The sequence below is a fragment of the Oncorhynchus masou genome, chromosome 22, assembly GCF_036934945.1.
Source record: "Oncorhynchus masou masou isolate Uvic2021 chromosome 22, UVic_Omas_1.1, whole genome shotgun sequence".
Taxonomy (NCBI): Eukaryota; Metazoa; Chordata; class Actinopteri; order Salmoniformes; family Salmonidae; genus Oncorhynchus; species Oncorhynchus masou.
The window spans coordinates 41,087,008-41,114,862 of NC_088233.1; the positions used below are offsets into that span (position 1 = coordinate 41,087,008).

Here is a 27,855-nt window from a genome sequence, read left to right on the forward strand (position 1 = left end):
ATCGGACACTTTCCGACTTGCTAACTGGTTGAACGCGGCACATACTGTATATAAACTACAATCACTTAGCAAGTCGGAAATTTCAGAGTGTCCTAGTTCCGAATAGCACGTGAACGCACAATCCGTACCTATGACTAATACCTCTACACAAATTACAGCAGACAGTCTGTCCAACAGTATGTCATCTCTCAATGTGTTGGAAGTCTTTCTTCTTTCAATTTTTGATATATATTATTATGTATATATATATATATTATATGTTATTCTACTAGAATCCTTTGTGTACCTTCGCAGTATGCGTTGTCATCTCGGAGCGGGCGGAAGCCATCCTTGCAGCTGCAGCGGGCCCCAGCCTCCAAGTTAATACAGTCAGAGTGCTCCACACAGCCGTGGCCCTCCGCACAGAAATCATGACCTAGGGCACAGAGGTCAGAGGTTACACACAGGGCACTCCTCTCAGACTGAGTCCAGGTGTTTTTCTGTTGTTGCAATGATTCCTGTAATGATTTGCTGATTCTTTTTAGGTTTGTAATCTGTTTTGTAGAGCAGTGGTTCCCAACCTTATTCGGTTACTGTACCACCAACTGAATATTACCTATAGTCTCATGAGTTTTATTAACTACCCCCTGTTGATAAGCCAAGTACCCCCAGGGGTCCTAGTACCTCTGGTTGGAAACCACTGATATAGAGTTTCACGTTTTAATGTACAGTGAAATGCCTTTAAAGGCAGGAGTGTGTATTTTCCAATACCTCTGCAGACTTTGCAGCACCTGTCGGTGAGGTTGACTTGCTCGGACTCTGGACAGTTGAGCTCAGGACAGGGGGTAGTCATGACGACCTGATGCATAGCCGTCTCCTAGTAACAGGGAAACAATGAGAAACAATATGAGACACAACCTCATTAGGGTTAGATTAGCTCAGCTGCTGGTTTCCCACAGATTTGATAAGGCACAAATTTAATCAGAGGCAATTAGGCATGCATGGTGTGCTTCCCTCTCTACTGTGCACAACTTCCCAACTAAAATGACATAATGATGGTCAATAGCAGTAATGTATACATATTTCAGGTTAGTGTTAAGCGCTTCTGCGCTGTAGTAAGACTCTGCGTGTTGATTCTCTTATCTAGTGAGGTTTATGATAACAAATTGAACAGCGAAGGATATGAAACCAGTGCAATTGTCCCCGATTGTGTGATTAGACTGAGTAAATGTAATTAGGGGGCTCCCTCTCCCACCATCTCTTTAACAGCCATCTTTAATGCCCTGACTCCTCTCCACCCTGTCTACCTGACTGATGCTGATTCATGATCCTTAATAACATCATTAACACACAACCGAGAAACACTCAGCCAGAGAAATAGCAATCAAACAAACCAACTCAGAACACATCTATGACTAGCTACGTTCCACACAGGGTGAGGTCAGCCACTATAAATATACATCAAATAGTTGTGTCCCTATGTTTGTCACCCCCCCAAACAACAACAAAAACTCCCAAAACCAGCAGCACACTGCAAAAATGTCTAATCAAGACTAAATATCTTAAATTGAGTGATAATGCACTTAATTTAACACTTCACTTAATTTAACACTTCACTTAATTTAACACTTCACTTAATTTAACACTTCACTTAATTTAACACTTCACTTAATTTAACACTTCACTTAATTTAACACTTCACTTAATTTAACACTTCACTTAATTTAACACTTCACTTAATTTAACACTTCACTTAATTTAACACTTCACTTAATTTAACACTTCACTTAATTTAACACTTCACTTAATTTAACACTTCACTTAATTTAACACTTCACTTAATTTAACATTTCACTTAATTTAACACTTCACTTAATTTAACACTTCACTTAATTTAACACTTCACTTAATTTAACACTTCACTTAATTTAACACTTCACTTCAAGTATTATTTTCAGGTCATTGGCAGATCAGTCTTTTTTAGGTCAACATAAGCAAAATGAAGACAGGCCATTCATTCTTTCCCCAGATATTTTTAAAGATATTTTACCTCAATCATGTTATTTAACCTTAAACATCTTATTAGGTAAAATATCTAGAAGAATATGTTGAAATAAGATATATTACTTGTATTAGGTCATTGTCAGGTTAATATAAAAGCAAAATGATGTGCCAATGATAATTTAGCTTGGTAAGAAAAATGAAAGAAAAACAATGATCACTCAATTTAAGATACTTAGGCTTGCTTACCCAGACGGCCATCCTGCTTGAGACTGTAGGACCAGGATGTCTCACACTGACCCCATTACACAGCCCTTTGATCTGCAGCCTATGTCTGGGACTGCTTCCGTGTCCGCCTGTGCCTATGTGTCTATACGTGTCTGTAGCTATGTCAGTGCCTGTGTCTGTATAAGACAGCAGTTGCAGTCAGAAAGCAAGGGCTGCCAATGGGCCAGGTGTCTGATCTCACCATACAGCCATCAGTCTCACACTGCACAATCTATATGGTCATACAGGAATATAGGAGCTATATTTGATGATGATTGATCGAAACAGTGATTGTCATGCTGTGACGGTTTGGGCCCCTCCTGGAAACTCAATTACTCAGTTCTGCCCATTTACTTTCCACATAGAGCGCATAGGAAAAAACAGATCAATAAATTTAGCTGATGTTGACGGCCGACTGCAGTCTCTCATTCAGGCTTGATTTAGCCTCTGGCCTGATGAGAGCAACTCTAGTCTGGAATCACTATTTAACGAGGCTGTCCTACACCTTGTGTTGAAAATTTATACACTGTAAGTGCCTGGTTGCTTGAATTATTGTCTTTTCGTGGCAGTTGTGGGAGTTTGTTTAAACCAAGTAGTGATATAGGTAGGAAAACACCAATAGTACGCTTTCATAAGGGCTGTGTACTCACCCTGCACTCGGACAGCTGGCATCTGCCGGAGTTGTCACGTACAGCTTTCTGAGCTCCCTCCACCAACTCTTCTTTTTTGAACAGGCATACCACTGGAAATAGACGCACACACACACATACACACATATACACACATACACACATATACACACACACACACACACAAACGGCAGCGCACAAAAAAAGGTGATATTCACTATACTGTGGCAGTCTGTGGTAACCTAATGCGGTGAAGCCACATAGGAAAGATTTTCATGACTGTCCCTATCTGAAAACAGAGTGGGAGCATTGGACTTCAACGTGACACAGTATGACTGGGGGAAAGGCGATGATATTACTTGGGCAGAAAATCCTATTAAATATGTCAGTTTGATGTGGAGGTTTGAGTGGATAGGCTACCTGATTATCAGAATTGCTAGAGGAAAACGTATATAGGCCAAACCCTAACCCCCAAGCCATTTCACCCGTCAATCAAACTGTGAATATTATATCGGCACAAGAACCAGTAAAAACGAACTAAATTGATTACCAGGAAAAGCATTGATGAAGTTTTGAAAAAGCTATTAAAAACATTGTGCTTGACAAGTCATCCGAACCAGAACCTAGCTCCCTGCCTCCCGCTCCGTGAGGAGGTAATATACAGTAGGTGAACAGATAAGGTTTGCATTTGGAGAGGGAGTCTTCCTTTGAGTCTCTAACACCAAAGCAAGCTTAATGAGCCCTGTCTTTGTCTACCTCAGTGCTGTACACAGAGACACAGAGGTGGCAGAGTTAAGGAGGATTTATACCAGTGTGTTGATGTCAGATTAGGATGCTTAAAGGCCTTTCAACCCCCTGCGCCTGTCACAGCGCAGTGCAGAGTTGGGTAGGGAGAGGGAGTGTTTATGCCAACACAGCATGATTAGCGGGCTAAGCTAATGGATTCCCTTTGATAAAGAGTCAAACCAATCTGGTATGAATAGTTTGACTGAGTCTGATTCCCATGGATCAGCTTGCGCGTGTTTATGTGTGTGTTGATGGTGTGTGTGTGTGTGTGTGAGTATGGCAGTGAGTTTAAATTAATTCAATTTACACTTGAAAAGATGTACTGTGTAACCCAGGCCTCTAAAAATATATAGTCTGCCACACGTTATACAGTGGAACTAGCTCTTCTTAGTAATAACAATAGGCTTATTGAGACCAAACACAATGTTGAGAGAACCTTGGAATGTTGTGACGTACAGCATGCATGTTTAAGAGGAATGTCATCTCAGGAACTATACTGCTTCTATTGCTTTTGAAAGGTAAACACATCACTCACTATGGAGCTAATATTCTCTGAAATCCATCTCTATGTTGAAAACAGACATTGAGGAAATATAAGTGGTAAGGCCCTGTATATAGGAGGATAATAGCGCTGCTTTCCTCCTATCTTCCAAGTCTGCTAGAAAAAACCTCTCTGTGTAGATACGTGATGAAACAGAATTATTTATCTGAAAAGAACACATCCACGGGCTAAGCGGTTATTGATCAAATAAAACAGACAGACATTTATCTTAATGTTTCATGGTCTGCTCAGCCAGACACAAGGCTACTCCAACGGCATCCTGCATCCATCTCAGAATTACATTTTCTTTCTCCAGATAAACATGTTTTTCATGTTGTTTTTCCTCAACTTCAAATACATTTTTTAAATGTTAAATTCGATTTGAAAGTCCATGATGAGCTCCCCCGCCTCATACAGTAGCATCATCCTGTCTAGTGTAAACAGGAACTAGTTCATCTCACATCCTGCGGAGCCCTGGTGTCTGTTTCCCGTTTGTGTCAATGTAGCCACCTGTGTTGATAAGCTGGCTGTTAAATAATTGGTCCATGTATATGCAAAAGGACGGAGCATCTCAGGGAGCAGTTTAGCAATGCAGAGCTGTGGTCAGTTGTCAGACAGCCTTTATGGAGTGTTTTTGTGTGTGCATGCGCATGTGTCCGTGTGTGTGTTTGTCCATCTGTGTTTGTACGCCCATCTGTGTGTACGTCCATCTGTGCATGTGTATGTGTGTGTGTTAAGACATTTCACTCACGTTGGCACTCCATGCAGCAGGCGCCCTTCACGTAGGCAGGCGTGGTGCCCGCTGGGCACTGAGGGAATGGGCAGGAGATGGTCTCACACTGCACTGTGCCATTCTGTGGGAGAGAGAAATGACAGGAAGTCACTGAAACTGACAGGCAACAGTATTAAACACAACCTTCTTCCACTGACCTCAATTGGGAGTTGCGGATGCCTGGGAGATGAAGGAAGGCTGTTTGTAATGTCCGGCTCGCTTTATGGAGAGCAGAGATCTGCATATAATGACGAGATGCTCATGTCTCGGCCCTAACAATGGAAGTCGTTGTCCCAAAGGCGGGAAGGCAAGGCGACAAGCTTAGGACCAAAATAAGCCCATAGAAATGCATTGGGCTTATTTTGGACAGATTTGGGCGAGAATGAAACCTTTCGCTTCACATCTTCCTCTCTGTGGGAAAGCACATCGACACAGCTGCAAGGAACCAGCAGGACTTTTTCTCAACACATTGCAGAGGTAAAGATGGCTGTAGTAGAAGGCTTTGGCTAAGGGAACTGCTGTTTGACTAGACATGAAACTAAACTAAAGTTGTAATCCCGGTGCTGAGCTAGTGCATAAGCAGGCAGCTGTTTGTAGAATGTTCAGTCCCCTATTGACTGAGGTGAATAGAGCTACAGCTACTGTACACGGTGATAATGGATGGAGTCCATTTTGCTTGTTTTTGCGGCTCTCCAAATGGCATTTTTGAGTTTTTAAATTGTGTACAAATGCAGTAAATGAGAGTAAAAAAATGTTTGCCATAACCTAGGTTAAGATGAAATGATGCCCCAGCCTTCTTCCCCTAGAGTCTCTATAAGATATTCATTAAGAATTGACTAAGTACGAGATGCTTCTACCTCTGTAACTCACCCACATTCCTCCCTGAGAACTGAACTCTACTTAAAGAAACATGGACTGACTCATCCACTATATTTGATACCATCTTAATGCTGTGACCTTTTAGTTTGAAAGGTTGCGGCTAATTGCCACACGCAACGTAACGAACATGTCTATCTAATGGCGTAATTGCAGTCTTCATCGAGGACACGACAAGTCTATGAGCACCGACGATTCATTGGACGAGTGGGTGAAACAAATCGCTGTTGATAATGATCATCTGTGGAGAGTAATTAGGTGAAAGATATGTACATTCACAGTGGTCCTGAGTGGCGCAGCGGTCTAGGACACTGCATCTGAGTGCAAGAGGAGTCACTACAGTAGCTGGTTCAAATCCAAGCTACATCACATCTGGCTGGGATTGGGAGTTCCATAGGGTGTCACACAATACGCCATCATTGTAAATAACAATTTGTTCTCAATGGACTTGCCTAGTTGAATAAAAAATGATACTCATTACGGGATCTCATCAGCTGGCGCAGATCCGCTCATTTGAGGAGTTCATTGTAGGGACATTCACAGTTATTTTTCGAATATCCGAATGGACGTTAGTATTCGAATACTGAATATTGTATTCATTTATGCTATTTTAAAGGCCCAGTGCAGTCAAAAAACATGATTTCCCTGGGTTTTAGATATATTTACACACTGATGAGGGAATAATACTGTGAAATTGTGAACAAGCTGTTGGAAAAGACATCCTGAAATGTTAGCCTGTTTTGGTGGGATGGAGTTTTGGCCTGCCTGATGACATCACCAGACGGTAAAGGAGTTGATAGAACAATAATAAAGAGAGTTCTAAACGTCTCTGCCAATAACAGCTAGTTTTCAGTTTTCCCTCACAACTCAGAGCACTCCCAGACAGTCCTAGAAAAATTGTGTGACACATTAAGGTACTTAATTGTTACCCAGAAATTATTTTATATTGAGATAAAAACAGCTGCCTTGGACCTTTAACGTAAATAAAAAATATCCATGTGACATTGTTACATACAAGGATATAACATTACATTTCAAATTATTCATTTAATAAAACAAAAAACTTTTCAATGTAGTTTTTATGATGTGCGCCCCATAAAAAAGACCGGTTGCCCACAAGTTGCCTTCACATGTGTTGATTGTTGTTTATGTTGGTCAGTCAAAGTGGCTCCATGTGTAGCAAGTGGAGTGAGAGTTCACTAATACAATGCAAGATGGAATAAAATTTTGGAATTAAAGGTTTGTGAAATGAGGAGTAGGCTCCAATGAGCCAGCAATAGCTAGGCTGTTGTTTTATCTGAATGGGGTTGGGGTGAAAGGGCATCATTTGGCCTCAATTAGCGTAGCTAGCTATAGCTGGCTAACTTAGCTAGCTGGCTGGCTTCTCTAGTCTACTCCAGACAAGACAGGCACTATAATATGGGATGATAAATAACATTGTGGCTGCTACAAGTTAGTTCGTCTTGGCTGTAGCCGAGTCAGCTACTGCGTCTCTCTCTCCCTTCGTCTCCTCGCTCCCACACACACAGCCCCTCCACAGCTGCAGGAATAGAGCGCCAACCTCTCTCCCTTGCCAACCTCTCTCCCTTGCGCAGCAGTGCTCAAGTTAAAAACGTAAAAAATATATACTTTCTAAAATATCTGGATATCTGACAAAAAATTATATTAAATTATTTCAAACCCCCATCCCTAGTTCAGTGGCATAGAGAGGAATTGGTGTCTTATAGCTGGTAGAATGACAGGGGGTGAAATATGTCTGTTGATGTGGTATATAGTTATGCTCATAACTTCATTTTCTAATCATTCTTGCTTGGTGAAGAGGAAAGTAGACCCTAGAGAGGGTATGTCCAGCATGGCTGTCCTGCAGCTCTATCTGTATAATCCAAGTTACTGCGTACATTTTCTATCCTTCTTGTTTTCTGTCCTGTTTTATTTGGGAATCTAGGGCAACACTCCTTTCAATCCAATGCAGTAATGAGAACATAAGCCATCAACAATGGGGTATGGCCCCGCCTCCCCACCAACACTTGATGAACTGAAGCCCAAAACAAAGGCAGGGTCTACAATGGGGCCATTGAAACACACACACACCACCCACACACACACTCACACACACACACACACCCACACATACACACACACACACACACACACACACACACACACACACACACACACACACACACACACACACACACATAGCCCACCGTGCAAGTGCAGTTCCTGCAGCCATCTGTCCAGGACTCGTCCTCTCTGTAGACGACCCCCTTGACACTGCAGGTCCTCTCACAATAGCATCCATCCAGACCATTCATCTTCTCCTCCGCCCTGGACAGCTGGCCACGCCAAGCCCAGATACAAAGGGAGGAAGGGGGAGGCAGAGGGGGGAGTGAGCCTCAGATCGGTGCATATCATCCATCTCTATACACATAAAACAAGCCCACATAAAACAAGCGACCATGCACTAAAGGAGATCTTCACAGTATAACATTATCAAAGTAGATTCATATAAGAAGGTAGACCATAGCCAGTATGGTTGCATCTTTGATGGTGAAGGAAATATATTGAAGCAGAAACGAATAGCCCAAGATATCACCCTTGACAACAAAGGTGTATAACCAGGATACATCCCAGTACCTTGCTGGATGTCTTGGCTAAGATATCCTGCAGTTCCATGATCTTCTGCACCAGTCCGTGGAAGTCATTGCAGGTTGGGCATGCTAGAAAAGAACCGACCACAGATCCAACATGTGTAGACATGCCTTAATGTTACAGGTGAATAACATTACAATACAATAGGTGTGGACTCACTCCGGTTGAGATCTGGGCACTGAGAGATGAATCCCTGAGGCAGGACTAGTATCTGAACATCCTGCATTACACCCTGCAGACACACACCCACACAGAAAAAAACAGACTTAGTTACAGCCAGCACAGAGCATACTGTCTCTTCAGACTAAATGTGTCCTACTTGATCACAGATAGCACCTGAAATGAGAGGATAGCCATCATCAATGCAGTGGATGGTGTTATATAAAGAGAAGCTAAGGAAACTAATGCGCAATAGGTTGAGGAGAGATAACAGAGATGAAACATGGTCTAGTTTATTGTTAATTTACTGTGGCATGCAGGCACATACGCACGCACGCACACATACACATAGACACACACACACACACACACACACGCAATTTATCATCTTCAAATCTTGCACAACCTCAATAAATACTGTTATCAGAAAACAAATGTATGAAATATTTAGTGAATGTTACTGGAAATGTGTGTTTCAATATCGGGGAGGCAGTCTGACAAGTTTATTCTGAGTTATGTGTTCTCTGGACTGGTACAGTCTGTGTGGTGAGATAATTGGACTGAAATTGGATGCAAAGTGAACCAATGATACGGGAGTCATGAATGTAATAGCGATTTCTGTTTTCTCCTGATTCCTTTTGATAAGCATAACTATGAGATACAGTTTCAATTTGATTCATAGGTCTCTTAATTTGATAGCCTTTCGTCCTGTGGCCGAACCGCACATCCAGACACGCGGTAACCATGGAAACCTGGCCCCTTCCATTCCTTGAGTGGATTTTTTGGAGCGGCGCAACTTATGAGAAATTGTTTTTTTAAATTGTCTTGCTACTTCAATTTACTGGCCATACATTCAAATCGAAAGAACCCAATTCGCTGATTCCTCATGGCAACATCAGGTCAGATGGAAGCAGGAATGAGTCATGTTTCATTAAACATGTTTCCATCTCCCGGTCATTTAGACTCTGACTCAGTGGAAGGCTGAAAAACCGCCAGACTAGGGAAGATAACGCATGTACGTATCACTGATGAATGTATGCCCGACGTGTTAAATGTTATTGGGCGGATGATTACTGTCAAAACGAGCTGCTTCCCAGACGTAGCCTACAGGGGTAAACCGTTCAAAGTGTCTGGTAATGAAAGATTAGGATCTAAGTGCAACTTAATTAGTCGTCAATTGTGAGTCATCCTAAGGATTTCTCCCTCATATACATCATGGTATAACATGAGGTGTTCCTGATGTTTGGTATACTCAGTGTATGAAGGATGTATAATATTGAACTGCTGAATGGGCAGCATCCATTTCTGTGATAAAAGTGTCTGCCACTAGACTGTTATGGAAGCAACCTTTTTTTTTGGTTCCTCTAAACCCCTATACAAACAGAGACAAAGAGGGAGTGTCTGATATGTTAATTAAGGTTGTTTTTTTTTTCGTTAGAAGAGATGTGGCTTTCCTTTCCCAGGACTAATCAGGGAGGGAAAGGTGTGGTGGGCACACGGCAAGACTAGTGAGTGACCTCCAAGTCTTCTTTCATCTGCCAATTAACGCTGAGGGAAATGCAACAGCCAGAAGCGACACACACACACACAGACCAATACACAAAGAGGCAGTCGTACCTACACACACGGAGGCAATATGTACACAGACACAGACACACACACACGCACAGACACACATTCTGGTGATCAGTTTGTCCCGACAGCAGACACAAAGCACCACCAGTGTCGTTAAAGGCAGATGAGAGGACAATATACTCTAACTTATCCCTGTGGGAAGGTGTTCCTGGGGGGATTAAACCTGTGTGAGGGGCGATACATCTTCTAGTCTGATATAACAATGGGGCATGTTTAGTGAGCACGGTCCATTCCAAAGGCCTTTACAGATTTCTAGCAAATCAGTGTTTCTGGGATAATTACGCTGGCTATGCACAGCAGCAGTAAATAAGGGGGGGGGGGACAATATATGGGACAAACATGTCAATTCATTCTTAATATGAGGGAGGGGAGAGAAAGAATGTAACATTTACATTGGCAAACTTGAGAAATGTGACCAATTAAATTCCCAGACTTGATAAATAAAGTCAATGGTTAAACAGCCAAGGATGGGAAGTGTGTGTGGAGTACGTGGATTGTGGGAAAACAAGGTCCATGAGCCAACGCGCTTCATTTTCTCCTCAATGATTTGAATAATTTATCAAGCAGCATCATCACCGTTTATGACGCACCGTCAAACACAGGCCACCGTGAAGAGTTTTCAGCTTTACAAAACATGTCATATTTACCTTGAAGAAGCCATGGGCGCTGTTCCTCTGTCCCAGCCAGAAAGTTGCGTCATCGGGTATGTCCATGAACGGGATCTCCACCACCCTCTCATAGATTCTACAAAGACAGAAAGACAGAAACAGGTCAAAACAACACAGAGGGTCAGCAAAAAATGATTACCGCTAATCATTAAACATAATTGCCAACTACACCACACCTTCTCTTACTACTGCCACTAAAACAATAATATTTGAATAAACGGAATAGTAATAATGCCCCTAACACTAAAAACACCCTGTTCTGTCATCTTACTTAGCCTCAGGGCTGGGCGATATGGCCAAAATATCATATCACAGATTTTTTCCAATTTTTGACCATATTTTATGTTTCTGAATAATACAAGTTCTAAATATGCTTTATGGGTAGTACATGGCAACAAATAAATTCTAAGTGGTTTTATTGGCCTTTCTCCATGCTGACTGTTTTACTGTTCAAACAAAAAGAATAAAAGGACAAAACTAACAGTGAAGTATTCCTATTAGTAGAACGTTGCATAGGAATCAAAATCCTATTTTGTAGCCTCTTGTTCAATTTCAGAATTCAGTTCCAGAATTTTAATAAATGTCTTAATATCGTGCACTAATTTGTTATCATTTACACATTGTGTCACATTTCTTTTGTCTTAGTATGGCGCTATTTCATCAAACAAACGTTTCCTTCATGAGAAGAATGCTTCTCCTCTTTGACTGACTCGGGTTGCACTTTTTACTTTCGCCACTAGGGGTAGTCAGATTTCTCTGGATCTATTTTGCAAGCTTGCCCTCCCGAAGTTGTTGACTTGTGCTGGAAAGTTAGCTAGCAGTTCTCAACTTAGCAGTTGTTTTACATCAATAAAAACTGATGTTTTCCATAATTGTTTTGAGTCATGAAGGAATTATTTATTGCAAACAAATCAAACATTAAAATATTGTTATAGAAGGTAAAGTAAAAATCCTAAACGGACAATGAATGAACACTGATACTGATACTGGAATAAATGAAACCTGATTAGTTTCATTATTATGGCACTGTTTATGAAGCGTACCTGTTGCAGTCAACGTGCAATATGATGTGGGAGGCGCTGACTGCCACAGAGACCTTGTGCCATTGTCCGTCTGCCAGGCTGTAGGGAAACACCTCAGTGTGGGCCTGCTGACCCTTGGTGCGGTAGTGGAGACGCACCTCACTGCGTTGCCCACTGCTCTCCAACTCCAGGAACCTGAATGGACAAGTGGACAGAATATGGAGAAAGGAATTGATTTAGACATACAGTGGCAGTCAAAAGGTTTGGACAAACCTATTAATTCAAGGGTCTTTCTTTACTTTTACTATTTTTTACACTGTAGAATAATAGTGAAGACGTCAAAACTATGAAATAACACATATGGAATCATGTAGTAACCAAAAAAGTGTTAAACAAATCAAATTATATTTAATATTTGAGAATCTTCAAAGTAGACACCCTTTGCCGTGATGACAGCTCTTCACACTCTTAGCATTCTCTCAACCAGCTTCATGAGGTAGTCACCTGGAATGCATTTCAATTAAAAGGTGTGCCTTGTTAAAAGTTCATTTTCTTTCCTCCTTAATGCGTTTGAGCCAATCAGCTGTGTTGACAAGGTAGAGGTGGTATACAGAAGACAGCCCTATTTGGTAAAAGACCAAGTCCATATTATGGCAAGAACAACTCAAATAAGCAAAGAGAAATGACAGTCCATCATTACTTTAATTAAGACATGAAGGTCAGTCAATCCGGAAAATTTCAAATACTTTGTGCAGTCGCAAAACTCAACAAGTGCTATGATGAAACTAGCTCTCATGAGGACCGCCACAGGAATAGAAGACCCAGAATTACCTCTGCTCTAGAGGATAAGTTCATTAGAGTTAACTACACCTCAGATTGCAACCCAAATAAATGCTTCACAGAGTACAAGTAATAGACACATCTCAAAATCAACTGTTCAGAAGAAACTGTATGAATCAGGCCTTCATGGTCGAATTGCTGCAAATAAACCACTACTAAAGGACACAAATAAGAAGAATAGACTTACTTGAAACCAAGAAACATGAGCAATAGACATTAGACCGGTGGAAATCTGTCCTTTGGTCTGATGAGTCCAAATTTGAGATTTTTGGTTCCAACCGCTGTGTCTTTGTGAGATGCAGAGGAGGTGAACGGATGATCTCCACATGTGTGGTTCCCACCGGAGGAGAAGGTGTGATGGTGTGGGGGTGCTTTGCTGGTGATATTGTCTGTGTTATTTAGAATTCAAGGCACACTTAACCAGCATGGCTACCACAGCATTTTGCAGCAATACGCCATCCCAACTATTTTCTGCTTAGTGGGACTATAATTTGTTTCTCAACGGGATAATGATCTAAAACATATTTTGATTTGTTTAACACTTTTTTGGTTATTACATGATTCCATATTTGTTATTGTTGAAAATAGCAAAATAAAGAAAAACCCTTGAATGAGTATGTGTGTCCAAACTTTTGACTGTAACTTTGAGTTTGTCTCGTGTGGAACCAGGAATAATGAGCAGATGGAATATGGAGAGGGGAATTGCTATACACACACACACACACACACACACACACACACACACACACACACACACACACACACACACACACACACACACACACACACACACACACACACACACACACACACACACACACACACACATCCCTTTCTACCCAATTCAACATCTCTAACAGAGGTAAAAGGCAGTACAATAGAGGACTGACCACACCCATAGTTCTACAGACAGCTGAACAGTTCCTCTTCATTCCCAGAATCCTTTCAGTAAAGTAGATCTCTCACCTCACACCCCATGGTGGAATATAACTGCCTCACCCTGTTTCAAAGAATCATGGTCTCTTTAGGTCTGATAACCCTTTCAAGATTCAATCCCAGGAATATGTGCAAACTTAATGCTACTCGATGGCTGTTAATGAGAGCTTCAGTGAGCCACAACACCAAACACTAGTACAACCATGTGATGTGAGTGAGAGGAGTAAACTCATGGGGACAGGGGTACATTGGTATTTCAGGAAACTCCTGCCTTCCATCTATCCAGTCCATAGAGATTCCCTATATGAAGTGACACTAATGGAAAGAGCTGCCCGAGTTGCCAATAAAGAGTCATCAGCTCTGGCTTTAAAGACAGAGATTTCTTTGGAGCTACTCGCTTCAAAGTATTATTCAAAAGAAAAACAACCACTTAGAAGAGGAACTGTACTGAAGAGGAACTGGAGTTGATTTATCTACAAACCGATATAAGGAGTTTTTCCGCCCCAGCCATGAACAATATACCAGCTGCACAAATCCAGTAACTCTGCCTGCCGGGATCACCCAGCAAACCATTTCTAAACCAAATGAAACAGTGAAGCGAGCCTGTGGCATGCAGTGAACACACAGCCTGGATGGGCTTATCAGAGCTGGGGAAAGTCATTAACATTGCAGTGAGGTCTTTACTTTGTGCTGACTTTAATGTACACAGTTCAATCAACACATTATGTGGCATTCTGATTACCAGTCTGATCTGCTGGCTGCACAGCTAGCTAATGGAAAACAGATCAGCATGCTAACTAACTGGGAAGGGGAGGGAGGCTCATCACCTTTCTGTTCACAACCACAATGGGCCTGTGTTTGCTTTAGTGCTGCACTAGGAATAAAATGTGATCGTGCCGTACACGGTCATTTGCTAAGTCTGGTCTTGTCACGATTTCCGCTGAAGTCGGTCCCTCTCCTTGTTCGGGAGGTGTTCGGCAGTCGAAGTCACCAGCCTTCCAGCCATCACTGATCCATTTTTCATTTCCCATTGGTTTTGTCTTGTCTTCCTTCACACCTGGTTCCAATCCCATCAATTACATGTTGTGTATTTAACCCTCTGTTTCTCCTCATGTCCTTGTCGGAGATTGTTTGCTTGTATGTGATGTGCATGTATTATGTTGGTGTGTGACGGGTTTTGTACCCACTTTTGTTATTTTGTACATTTTGGTTTTTGGAGTTTTATCAGTATTTATTAAACAACTCTGTTTTTACCAAGTCCGTTCTCCTACGCCTGACTTCACTGCCACCAACACGCACCCATTACAGGTCTGTTAGTGCTGCAGTTATCAAATCAGTATTTTTTATATTTTTATTTTATTTATTAGGACCCCCATTAGCCCACGCCAGTAGCGACAGCTAGTCTTACTGGGGTCCGACACATAACGGAAAATACCTTAAAGACAAAATACTTTAAAATGTACATACATTTAAACAAATAAGTAAGTGGCAGCTTCTGACGTGTGTGTGTGTGTGTGTGTGTGTGTGTGTGTGTGTGTGTGTGTGTGTGTGTGTGTGTGTGTGTGTGTGTGTGTGTGTGTGTGTGTGTGTGTGTGTGTGTGTGTGTGTGTGTGTGTGTGTGTGATTAGTGTGCTTTGTGAGATCTCTGACATTGGGTTCGGTGTGTATTGTGAGGACTCCAGCATTGTATTCAGTAAGTAGTGTAAGGAATCTGGCCGTACCTCTGTTCAGAGTGGTGGATGGAGAGGATGACCCCAGAGTTGAGGTGCTCCTGTTTCAGGGTGACCAGCACGGTGAACTCAGTCCGGCCCCTCAACTTCTGGAGCATCCGCGCAGACACATCCTCAGGGGCCTTCACCTCCCTGGACGAACCTGGGAAAAGAACAAGTGGCAGTTTGATAATTAAAAAGACAATATTGCAGTAGCACTTGAGAATTCAAATACATTAGTATTATTAATTTACGCATTTCATTTCCATGTGTTTCCATTCATTAGAGGTTATCTATCATTGTTGCAGATTGGTTATCCTTGATATTATTACCTCATCATATATATATATATATAACACAGAGCCGCTGCGTTCTTCTTCTTCTTCTTCTTCTTCACTTATATTGTAAGACATGGAAGTGAAGAAGAAGAACGCAGGGGCTCTGTGTGGTGGACACATATACATACTGTATATATGTATGTGTGTATGTATGTATGTATATATATGTATATGTATATACATATATAACACAGAGCCCCTGCGTTCTTCTTCTTCTTCACTTCCATGTCTTTCTATCGATTTGTCTCGGCTGGCAGATAAAGCTGAAACCCGAAGGTGGAGCTCTGAAGCTGCCTGTCGGAGATTGATCAGAGGTTTTGAGGAGCTGAAATAGCCAGCTGTGTTCTGCTGTAATTTCAAGAGTGGATTGTCTCTTTTGCCTGTCTGTACCAACAACTGAGGCATTGTGAATTGTTTGTGGCTTGTTTAATTTTCCTGCATCCTACTGTCTTTATGTAAAGTTTCAGTGACAGAGTAACACCGTTCTCCCTGTCATTAATACACATTATGCCCAAAATAATGGATATGTCTGAGATAGCATTACGGTTGAGCAAACATGAACATTCTTTGCTCAGATGTAGGATCTTAATCTGGTCACCCTGTTGATGAAGGAAATTTCCTGTGAAATGCAAAATTATATATATATATATATATATACACTGCATGACCAAGAGTATGTGGACACCTGGTTGTCAAATATCTCATTCCAAAATCCTGGGCATTAATATGGAGTTGGTCCTCCTTTGCTGCTATAACAGCCTCCACTCTTCTGGGAAGGCTTTCCACTGGATGTTGGAACATTGCTGCGGGGACTTGCTGCGGGCACTGATGTTGGGTGATTAGGCCTGGCTTGCAGTTGGCGTTCCAATTCATCCCAAATGTGTTTTTATGGGGTTGAGGTCAGAGCTCTGCACAGGCCAGTCCTGTTCTTCTACACCGATCTCAACAAACCATTTCTGTACGGACCTCGCTTTTTGCACAGGGGCATTGTCATGCTGAAACAGGTAAGGGCCTTCCCCAAACTGTTGCCACATTTGGAAGCCCAGAATCGTCTAGAATGTCATTGTATGCTGTAGCGTTAAGATTTCCCTTCACTGGAATTAAGGGGCCAAGCCCAAACCATGAAAACAGCCCCAGACCATTATTCCTCCTCCACCAAACTTTACAGTCGTCACTAAGAATTGGGGCAGGTAGCATTCTCCTTCACCAGATGGTGAAGTGTGATTCGTCACTCCAGAGAACATGTTTCTACTGCAACAAAATCCAATGGCGGCAAGCTTTCCACCACTCCAGCAGACGCTTGGCATTATGCATGGTGATCTGCATGGCTACCGCAGTATTCTGCAGCAAAATGCCATCCCATCTGGTTTACACTTAGTGGGACTATCAGTTGTTTTTCAACAGGACAATGACCCAACACACCTCCAGGCAGTGTAAGGGCTAGTTGACCAAGAAGGAGAGTGATGGAGTGCTGCATCAGAAGACCTGGCCTCCACAAACACCCGACCTCAACCCAATTGAGTTGATTTGGGATGAGTTGGACCACAGAGTGAAGAAAAAGCAGCCATCAAGTGCTTAGCATATGTGGGAACTCCTTCAAGACTGTTGGAAAAGCATTCCAGGTGAAGTTGGTTGAGAGAATGCCAAGAGTGTGCAAAGCTGTCATGATGGCAAGGGTAGCTACTTTGAAGAATCTAAATCTAAAATCAATTTTGATTTGTTTAACAATTTTTTGGTTACTACATGATTCCATATGTGTTATTTCATAGTTTTGATGTCTGCACTATTTTCTGACAATGTAGAAAATAGTAAAAATAAACCCTTGAATGAGTAAGTGTGTCCAAACTTTTGACTGGTACTGTATATATACAGTATATTACATATTATTTTCAGATCTCTGTGTAGCCTAGCTAGTCTTCTGTAGCTAGTCTTCAGTTCTCCAGTCCCACCAGTGTGCCACCCTCTCCCCTGACTCTCCCCAAACGTCTATGCTACTTTAATGGAAGCATCAATAAATGATGACATTTCTCAGAAGCGATCACATCAAAGGGTTGACTCCTGCCAGGGGACTCATGCAGGATGGCATTCTTTAGCACTACGGGAAGCTAAGCTAGCATCGCTGCCTCTCCTCAGCGCATAAACATTTAACTTCCAGCTGGTGGGAGTAGACAATTAACACAATGCAATCTGCAAACACTACCAAGGCCACGATGAAGCCTGACACTGTGCAGGGAGAGCATGTAGAGTAGTCGACGATGCGTGTGATAGGAGACAAGCACGTTATACAGTCTTCAGGGAAGTAACGTGTGCTGCTAGCATTAGCATCTGTCGGATGCTGGCTAGGCTACTCCATGGGGAGGCCATGTTTTGAGTCGTTTCTGTCAACAACAAAAAAAGGTTGTCTGGTTTTTAGGTCCACTAGACAGATGCAACGCTAGACTGCGTCCTCTCACCACAGCTGGTGTCATTAAAGTGTCATTGGCTGAGGTGGGACAGATGCAATGGTGACATGTACCAGATTAGTCTGCCCAGCAGTAACCTGATGGTAGCAACAGAAAGCCTCTGAATGAATAATTAAATCTAAGTGGCCACTCTTCATAATAATGTAGGACATTGGGGGAAATTATTAATGCTTTGAGGTGTCTTTGTGGACTACCTCATTGAATCGTAATTACAGATCAAATAGGGTGACACATAATGGTTTAGTGACTTTTCCCTACAACAGAAATACAATGAGCCATTTGTCAGACTTGAAAAACAAAACTGAACCCAAGCTAAAGGCTCTGGCCCGCAGATGGTACAGTGCTGTGCTTGTCAGTCACGTGCCAGACCTCAGCATGGTGGGTGTGACAGACCAAGACAAGGGTACCACACTGATATCTCAATCCCAGGCACAATGGAGGGGCAGAATGAAGGTGAGGTTGGGGACAGTTTGGGCCGAGGGGCCGAGGGACTGAGCCCGGGGTTCCACAGCAAGCCAACAGCCTGTGATCTGGTGGTAACCTCTCCTCTTCAGAACACATCCTGCTTCCCCATTGGGGGTGGGGAGTGTCAAATGGGGGGAGGGACTGGTTGGGAGGATGAGTTAGGGTGTGGCTTTAGGGAGCTAGATGGACCCCTCTTACTGATGAGCATTACTGTGTTTGGAGACGCCCGCATCAAAAGCATAGAGATAGGACCTCTGCGTCGGTACTGCTCACTCAGGGCATAAGATTAGCCCCAGACAGTACCCTACCAGTAACCCTCCCAAAAACCCTCCACATGAAAGAGGAGTGGATGAAAGGGCCAGATTCCCCCGCTCTCTGCCAAATCAATACCCTAGGCCCCATCCCTATGCACTGCACTGCAAGGCAGGAGCCATCAGAAGCCATCAGTCGATTAGGTATTGGCAGGCGCCTGCATGGGGCGACCACCTGCTTTTAATGACCACTCTAACATGGGCAAAACAGACATTAAGTAGCCTGGAAAGGAACATCCATGTCATACCTTATCTCACATCGGCATCGCTTTCAATGCTATCATTGAACTAACGGACACAGATGAATTAAGGGGGAAAAACACTCATTTTCAGGCATGAAGAAATGCATTGACAAAGTGAGAAGTACAAAGCATCAGGCTCAGAGAGGGTTCCTGGAAAGCAGAGCTTTGTGGTAGCCTAGCCAGCACACTAATCTCATCTGCAGAATGTATACAGCTTTAATGGTTTCACACCAGGTGATTGACTCTAATCTGTAACTGAGTAATGCTACTTTTTTCCTATCAGTCTGAACTCCAAGTGTGTGCACAATGGTGAATGCTCCCCTCCAATTGTATAAGAAATATTATTATTATGAGGCTAATCAAACCCCATTTTATTTGTCACATACTTCGTAAACAACAAGTGTCTACTTACTTTACGTGCCCTTCCCAAAAATGCAGAGAGAAAAATGTAAATATAATAGAAAGATAATAGCACAAGGAATAAATACACAATGACTAATGATAACTCGGCTATATACACAGGGTACCTGTACTGAGTCGATCTCCGATCTACAGGGGTGCGTGAGGTTGATACGTACATATAGGTAGGGGTAAAGTGACTAGGCAACAGGACAGGTAGTAAACAGTAGCAGCAGCGTATGTGATGAGTTAAAAGAGTTAGTGCAATAAGGGTCAATGCAGATAGTCCGGGTAGCTATTTGGTTAACTATTTAGAAACGCATGGGGGTAATGCCAATCTAATCAATGGTTCATAGGTTTACCATTTGGAACAGGTGCCTTTCGAGCTCCAAACCTGGCCTAACTAGCACACAATCCTTTCACACTGCTCCCATATCTTCCAGTATTTTCAGAATTAACTCCTACGCCGTACACATGTACACCGTACACTGTGACTCCTTAAGTGTACAATGTACGGGGATGTAAACAGCCTCTCAAGGACAAGATTCATTCACTGGGTAACATCTGTAGATTACATAGATAATATAGATATTTATTTTTTCATCATTCTGTAAGAGTTGCGCGGGCCTTAATTTACAATGATGAAGATGCCTGACTTGACCCAGAACAGAGTCCAACAATAATAGCAAGTTAAAGATCACAGCTAGGGATGCACGATATATCGGTGAGCATATCGGAATCGGACGATATTAGCTAAAAATGCCGGCATCGGCCCAATGTCTAATTTAACGCTGATGTGCAAAACTGTCAAAGCTGACGTGCATACCTATATAACGTAGGTAGATGACGTGCATACCTATATAACGTAGGTAGATGACGTGCATACCTATATAACGTAGGTAGATGACGTGCATACCTATGTAACGTAGGTAGATGACGTGCATACCTATATAACGTAGGTAGATGACGTGCATACCTATATAACGTAGGTAGATGACGTGCATACCTATATAACGTAGGTAGATGACGTGCATACCTATGTAACGTAGGTAGATGACGTGCATACCTATGTAACGTAGGTAGATGACGTAATGATGCCACTAAAAATACAGCGCTACACAGAACAAAAGCAGAAAAATACTAAGCGCACACTTCCAAAAACAGTGGGTGGATGAGGATTTCGTACTGAGGAAAGACGTATTGCATGCTCAGGAAAGTGCTGGTTCTCATACCGCTGCTACCATTTCAATGGCAATTGAGAACATGTTAGAAACTTGGCTTGGAAACATGAACACACTCCTCGCGCCATTCGAACAACTGACTCAAGAAATAAGTTAATCAACTGCAACTGTAGCAGATGTTATACCCTCTGTCATGGTATTGAAACGCCTGCTCAACAAAACTGCTGATAGAGACCGTGGGTTTAAAACTTACAAAAGTACTCGAGGTTGTGAACAAGCAATTTGGTGGCATTCTCTCTGAGCCTCTTTACTGTGTCGCCACCATGCTTAATACTAGGTACGAGGACCACTACTTCGATGCAGACAAGAAACAGGGTTTACGTGAAATGTTACATACACAGCTGGAAAAGATGAAAATGGACACAGTGACTGTGCTCACCGAGGAAGAGAGGCCACGGTTGAAACTTCACTGCTTGACATGTATGATGAAATCCTGGTTGAGAATTAAACGACTGAACAAATGAACAACCAAACAGCACAGCAAGTAAGTGAAATAAGTAGGTTTTGATTATGTTTTACTGGTAATGGGGACATACGTGAACGCCAACAAAATAACATTTTGGTCAGTGGTGTGTGTGTGTGTGTGTGTGCGTGTGCGTGTGTGTGTGTGTGTGTGCGTGTGTGTGTGCGTGTGTGTGTAACCTTTAACTAGGCAAGTCAGTTAAGAACAAATTCTTATTTACAATGACGGCCTCCCCCGGGCCAAACACGGACGATGCTGGGCCAATTGTGCGCCGCCATATGGGACTCCCAATCACGGCCGGATGTGATACAACGAGGATTCGAACCAGGGATTGTAGTGATGCTTCTTGCACTGAGATGCAGTGCCGTAGACCACTGTGTCCATGTGTGTGTTAACTATTTAATTGTACTAGAATGCTTAAAAAGACGCTAAATGTTAAATATCGGTTATCGGAATTGTGTTTATTTGGCAAGAAAAATATTGGATATCGGTATCGGCCAAAAATGTCAAATCGGTGCATCCCTAATCACAGCGATGTTTTGATCTAAATAATGAGGATAGTGTTAACTTTATCAAGTGGACTACTGGGACAAAATAGCACTGGCCACGTATTTAAAACAACTCCTCTCTAACATTTCACAAATATGCAATCTCTTCAGCTCTCAAAATTGAACCATGCATAAAATACGTTTAGCACAGAATGACCAAGTGGGACCAGTCAGTCCAAACATCTAAAAATCCCCAAACAAAGAAAACAAATAAGGAAATATACCACAGATAAAGATACAGCAGATAAATACATTCCTGCCTCACTCAACATTGTGTAACACCGCCAGTTAGAAAATGACATAGAATTTTCCCCAAACACTCTTTGTTTTAAACATTGGAGGTGAGGCTGAGGTATTTGCGTGGGAGGGTTGGATCCGAGAACGTCTCTTTTGGGACATAACAGTAATGATAAACTCAACAGCAACTCCAAACCCTCCATTACCCCCCTTTGGCTAGCAAGCTTCTAACTGAATAATCCAATACCAGCGCCGGCTCCAGCAATCTGCATTCGGAGGATGGTCTATCCCTCTTCTGTGTGTCCACTCTACTGGAACAAACACTAAACTGAGCCAAGGGCACCTCCAGGACTGCTGGGGCAGCACTGTCTCCAGAACTCTCTGATCGACTCTGCACTGCCATCAGTCCGCCAGCCACTGACTGTCTGACATTCAGAATCTTTGAGCTGGTGTCAACCAGCCACCAGTCCTTTATCTATGTAAATATATGGTGTATGGTGGCCCGGAGGTGACAGAAATAACCCCCAACCACCATCAGCACTTCTGTAACAAAGGATCAGGTTGGCTTGACAGGGCTAAAAACACCTTGATTTGTGGGACAAGTTACTGTCACAAGTCCTTCCACATAGAAACAGTCAGATGTGAATGCTGTGTTTCTGCCGGAATAGCTTTAGTAGCTGTCTGTAGCCCCAGAGGTTAGCCTATTAGATGCCTCCTGTTTGGTTGGTAGACACACACACACACAGAGAGACAAAGACACACACAGGGAGTGCTGCTCTATAATAAATGAGTCTCCTCCATCCCACAAGAACTAATGCCTCTCTGACACAGCTCTGGCTGGCTGGTGACACAAAAGCATCACACGGCACGCAGGGCTCTGGTTTCACACGCATGCAGCATTGTGGATAGGACACCACTCGCTGACCGTTTACTGTCGTGACCATGGCAGGCTGCTTTTCCAGCATCAGTTACTGTAGTAAGACTGTGTCCAATAGGAGTTCAGTGCTGTTTGTGGGTGTGCTTCATATGTACCACAGAGGGATCTACTCTGAACCCTATTTTAATCATGAAGATGTCTTGTTTGCAACCAAAACATAGGATGAACAAAGTTCCTTCTGCAGGGTGCCACCTGCCCCAATTAGGTGCGACTGATATAGCCAGGGGCATTCCTTCCTCCAGCTTTACCATACCAGTCCCTGAGGCATGCCTCTCTATCTGAACTGTGTTTTGCTGTAATGCTGACATATACCTTCAAAAACAATCTGCTGCAGGGGGGGTCGTTCTAAAATGCAATCCCATCCTCCCTCTCTCTCTCTCTCTCTCTCACAAACACACGTGCATGCAAGCAAGCACACACACATTCCCTATCTTCCTCCCCTCCTTTACCACCTCCAGAATCCTCTCTTCTCCTCGCCTTCGCCCACCTCCTAGAGATACCAGCCATCCCCATGGGCAGGCAGGCAGAGAAACAGGCAGCCACAGCCCTGTATACATTCAGATTGGTTTCTAATGAGAGTAGGAATGACCCCATGCAGCCATGTTAGCCGAGCCAGAGCCACACATCTGGATTACAGTCTATCAGCCCCAATCAGACAGACAGCTCTATATCCAGTGAATACACTACAGAGGCCAGAAGGTTTGGCTGCCGCTCTGCACCGCGCCTCCACCCAGCATCACTTACTTAACAGAGACATCCTAAATGAATGATGTCAGCAGGCAGAAGCAGCCATAAATAACGCAGCGCTTTCCTTTCTGCTGGGTGGGTAATTGAATGTGCTTAAACTCTGTTCAAAGGTAATCCAGAGAAATAAGGGCTGTATTGACAGAGGCACACTGAAGAATGTACGGGGGAGTCATGTTTCCATTTTGTGACACCAATGGCGAACTGGAGGAGAGAGGGTGGCATAGTAGAGGATGGGACGTTACAAAGAGGAGAAGGGGCTCTAGCTGCAGACATTGATGCACTATGCGTAAATGTGCTGGCAGGGTCATGGTTAGAAGGGATACAGCTCATTAACCCTTGTCCTAACCTTAACCTAATTCTCCTAACCTGCTACGTTAATTCTCCTAACATGATGAATACGTTATCCTAACCTGCTACGAAAAGTCAAATCTGATGTGAATTTGACAAAAGCTAGATTCCTTTTAGCCATGACCTGCTGGGCAGGGCTACAGAGCAGTAGATTTAAATGAAAGGATAGACATGAGGTATGTGTAGTAGAAGGATTTGGAAATTAGGTATTCCTATAACATCAATGTTCATCCTTTTAGTATTGAATGATATGCTATAAGATGCCAAATGTTCCTTTTGAAGGCATAACTCCACATTTTGTAGACATTGTCCTGGATGCATAGAGCTTCTTCTCCAGAGAACTTTACCATGGAAACACCTATGGGTGAATCCATTTGAATTCAATCATTTTTTGACAGCATTCATTTTGATTGAATTCTTTCCATGTATGTTTGCACATGGTAGAAGTGGCCAGAAAGGGACCTTTTGGAGCCGAATGCCAAATCATTCAGAAGATAAAGGTATTCAATGTTGACCCATTATGCATCCCCCACAATCCATGTTTTTTCACTGGAAAATATAAACAGCTGAGTTCGATGTCATTTAAAAGCTTTTTAAAAAGTGTTGTCAAACGATTTGATTATTTCTTGAAATTTTTTTTATTTTTTAAATAAAAATAAACATTTAATGTCAATTATCTAAAAACATAGATTTTTTTGTTGTTGTAGCTTCGACCCTATTTCACATCATCAGAGGTTTCTGTGTTGTGCCCGCCATCAGCTGAGACACAACATGCTCTTGAACACAGGTTGGGTGTCATTTCAATCATAGAAACATATTTCACCTATCCCTTCAGACTACTGCAATTTAGCTGGTACACCATTGAAATGTAAATTTGACTGAAATTGTACTGTAACTTCTAATTACAACCACAAATATGACAGCAAATGATCTATTGGGGGATTGACAGTATAATTTAAATACAACAGATATTCCCATTCAAGTCAACATTTTCTGACGTGTGGATCTACAATCATCTTTGTGGTACCACTTGAAAGTTGACATTTCAAATGTATTCCCATTTTAGTACATTTATCAGCCAAAACATGACAGCCACCCTGTACTGAAGAGCATGTTTTGTCCCAACTGGGGGCGGACACAACACAAACACCTTTGATTATGTAAAACAGGGGCTAAGCTACAACATATGTGAATATGACAAGAATGGGAGTTTGTGCGTTTTTAGATAATTAGCAACAACACCCGGGTGGGTCAAAAAATGGGTCAAATTTGTGTACCTTTACATCTTAACTGCTTTGGCATTCAGGTCCAAAAATTCACTTTCTTAGCACTTCTATAATGGCCAAATGGGTATGGAAGGTTTTGTTCGAAACGAAATAGGTGCTGTCAAAAAGTGATTGAATTCAAATGGATTTACCCTAATTTAAAATGATGTATTATTTAGTGCTATTTTAAAAGGTGCGAGGGCAGAGCAGTAAAACCTACAACTAGAGCGCGACACCAGCAGAACTCCTGTGACAAACGGCATTTCTCTGTCCAATACACCACCACTTTGCCAGTCAGATGATCAAGACTAGCATGTTAAGACGGGACAAACGTGGAGATTGCTTCTAGTGATATTCTTACTAATGGCTCCTATCTCTGACAAACTAATACAGGTTCAGACTAGACAACCCATAATCAAATAAAATATAATCAAATATACTTCAGACACCGGGGGATCATTGAAGGACCAGTCTGACTAGGGTCCATAGAGCGGCCAATTCACCGTCGTCCACGCTCCATACATCTCCAGGAGCCCGGGGTGTTGTTGCTGACTAATCTCATTATGCCGTCTTTCCATCGTTATTTGCATGTCTGTGTCTGCCCCGATCTGTGTCCTCCCCCCCTCTCTCTATTATGGGAACCATTGCCTTTGTTATGGGCAGGTGGCATCCTGGGCCCCTGGCCTGGCTCAAAGAGAAATCGACAACACAACGCTACTGTATGTCAAAAGAGATGGTTGTGCAAACAGGTTGTATTGTGCAGAAGATGCATAAATTGAATGCTTTCATTTTTTTTGTGAGAGCTTCTAAGAGCATCAACGCCCATTTACCATTAGTCAATCTAATATTATATAGTACAAAACAAGTGTTTCCCCTTACCATGTTTGATGAGTTTGGACTTCATTCTTATGAAAAAAAAACTGCAAACAATCATTGTTGCCCTGTCAACTTCAGCCCAACGCAGCATATTGGATGTCTTTATGGCAGCATCTTACCTTGAAAGTGGAACGCCCGAGACTCGCTGTGAAAGCCCTGGACTTGAGTAACTCCATCAAAACCCTCTCCAAGCGTCAATTCATCGAACACGTTGATGCGTAGAGCAGGATCAACCCCGAAACCTAAAACTTATTGATAGAAAAACAAACACAATAGGCTACGCATGAAGGACAAAATTCATAGCATATTCCGTGACCTGTCCTGAAAGGTTATTGATGCTGGGTAGATGCGCATCTAAGTGTTCAGAAATATATCTGACATTTACAACTGCAATTTTTAATAATAGCTGAAAGTGGATAGGAGAAATAGTAAATTACACGACAATGACAACCCAGTTAGATGATAGCCTACAATCATGTATGTTGTAAAGTGGGTGTCTCAAGTCGTTGACATTAATTAGCTACGAGACATTATGATCAATGGCAAATGTGTGTCCTACCTGAGGTGACGCAGAATAAACCGAGGACAAGAAATAGTTTTAATCCCATTGTGAATCAAAATTAGTCCATGTTTTGTCCACTTCCAAGAGGCAGTACTGTTCAATCCAACGATGTCACAACAGCTCAGTAGCCTTTTACAAATCCCACATTTGTGATAACCGGCTCACCAAGAGATATTATTCCATTCAGTGCGAGCTACCTTATACAGGTATGTTATACTACTGGCATCGGTCAGTCGGCGACACAGGTGGGTAGGCAATAGAGGTTGTAACAAAGCAATCTTCCCAGTCCCTGAAACGCTCCTCTGTTCAGCAGTCTGCACGAGTGCGACAGAGGAGAGGAGAGGAGAGAGACGGTACCCGCTTTCAGGGTGTGAAGGAAAGCAGAACGAAGCGAATGGATCAATAAACCCCCTTGTGGTCTTGGTTGAAAATGCCTTGATAATCCCAAACGCGCACTGAAATACTGTAGTCGTTATTCACAGTATACAAAACATTAACAAGAACACCAAACAAACACTGTATAGCCTCAAAACATAGTTAAATCTATCATTTTTATATCATGGATGGTTGGTCCTTGTATCTAATGTACTATGACTTTGATTGTGGTTACATTTCTCCAGCCCTATACCTCAGGTTTTTTACCAAACAAAGTGGTGTGCTGTCGCATTGTTATGGTTTCAACTGCGGATATACCCTTTAATGACAGGGATACTTGTTGTGTTGTTGATTCCTCCATCAATCCACTCAAACCTTATTTCCCCAAGTTACTGTAGTTTCTCGCATGTGACCCATCATCGTGTGGAGAAGTGGAATGCTCGGCTCTGACAGGAATCTGTTGTTAATTTTCATAGACCACCACAGATGCTTTGTGCTCCACAATTGTGTTGATACCACTTAGCTCTTTCTCCTCCATGGGAGCAATTGCAATATGAAACACTTAGT

General features: G+C 42.4%; 1 protein-coding gene across 2 annotated transcripts in view; it reads right to left on the reverse strand.

Moving 5' to 3' along the window:
• Positions 1–27,249, reverse strand: part of LOC135508732 (protein kinase C-binding protein NELL2a-like) — a 99,318-nt gene extending 72,069 nt beyond the window's left edge. Inside the window, exons 1-12 of one of the 2 annotated variants that reach the window (XM_064928961.1) lie at positions 26,911–27,249; positions 26,471–26,593; positions 15,485–15,635; positions 12,009–12,182; positions 10,945–11,041; positions 8,663–8,735; positions 8,489–8,571; positions 8,059–8,187; positions 4,955–5,057; positions 2,898–2,989; positions 751–856; positions 287–415 (exon numbers count right to left, since the gene is read on the reverse strand). In XM_064928961.1, coding sequence (XP_064785033.1) covers positions 287–415; positions 751–856; positions 2,898–2,989; positions 4,955–5,057; positions 8,059–8,187; positions 8,489–8,571; positions 8,663–8,735; positions 10,945–11,041; positions 12,009–12,182; positions 15,485–15,635; positions 26,471–26,593; positions 26,911–26,959 — 1,309 coding nt within the window. In that variant the 5' untranslated portion in view covers positions 26,960–27,249. Of the gene's footprint in view, positions 1–286; positions 416–750; positions 857–2,897; positions 2,990–4,954; positions 5,058–8,058; positions 8,188–8,488; positions 8,572–8,662; positions 8,736–10,944; positions 11,042–12,008; positions 12,183–15,484; positions 15,636–26,470; positions 26,600–26,910 lie in introns of both variants that reach the window. The other variant, XM_064928960.1, reaches the window with a different exon arrangement.
• Positions 27,250–27,855: the final 606 nt, after the last annotated feature.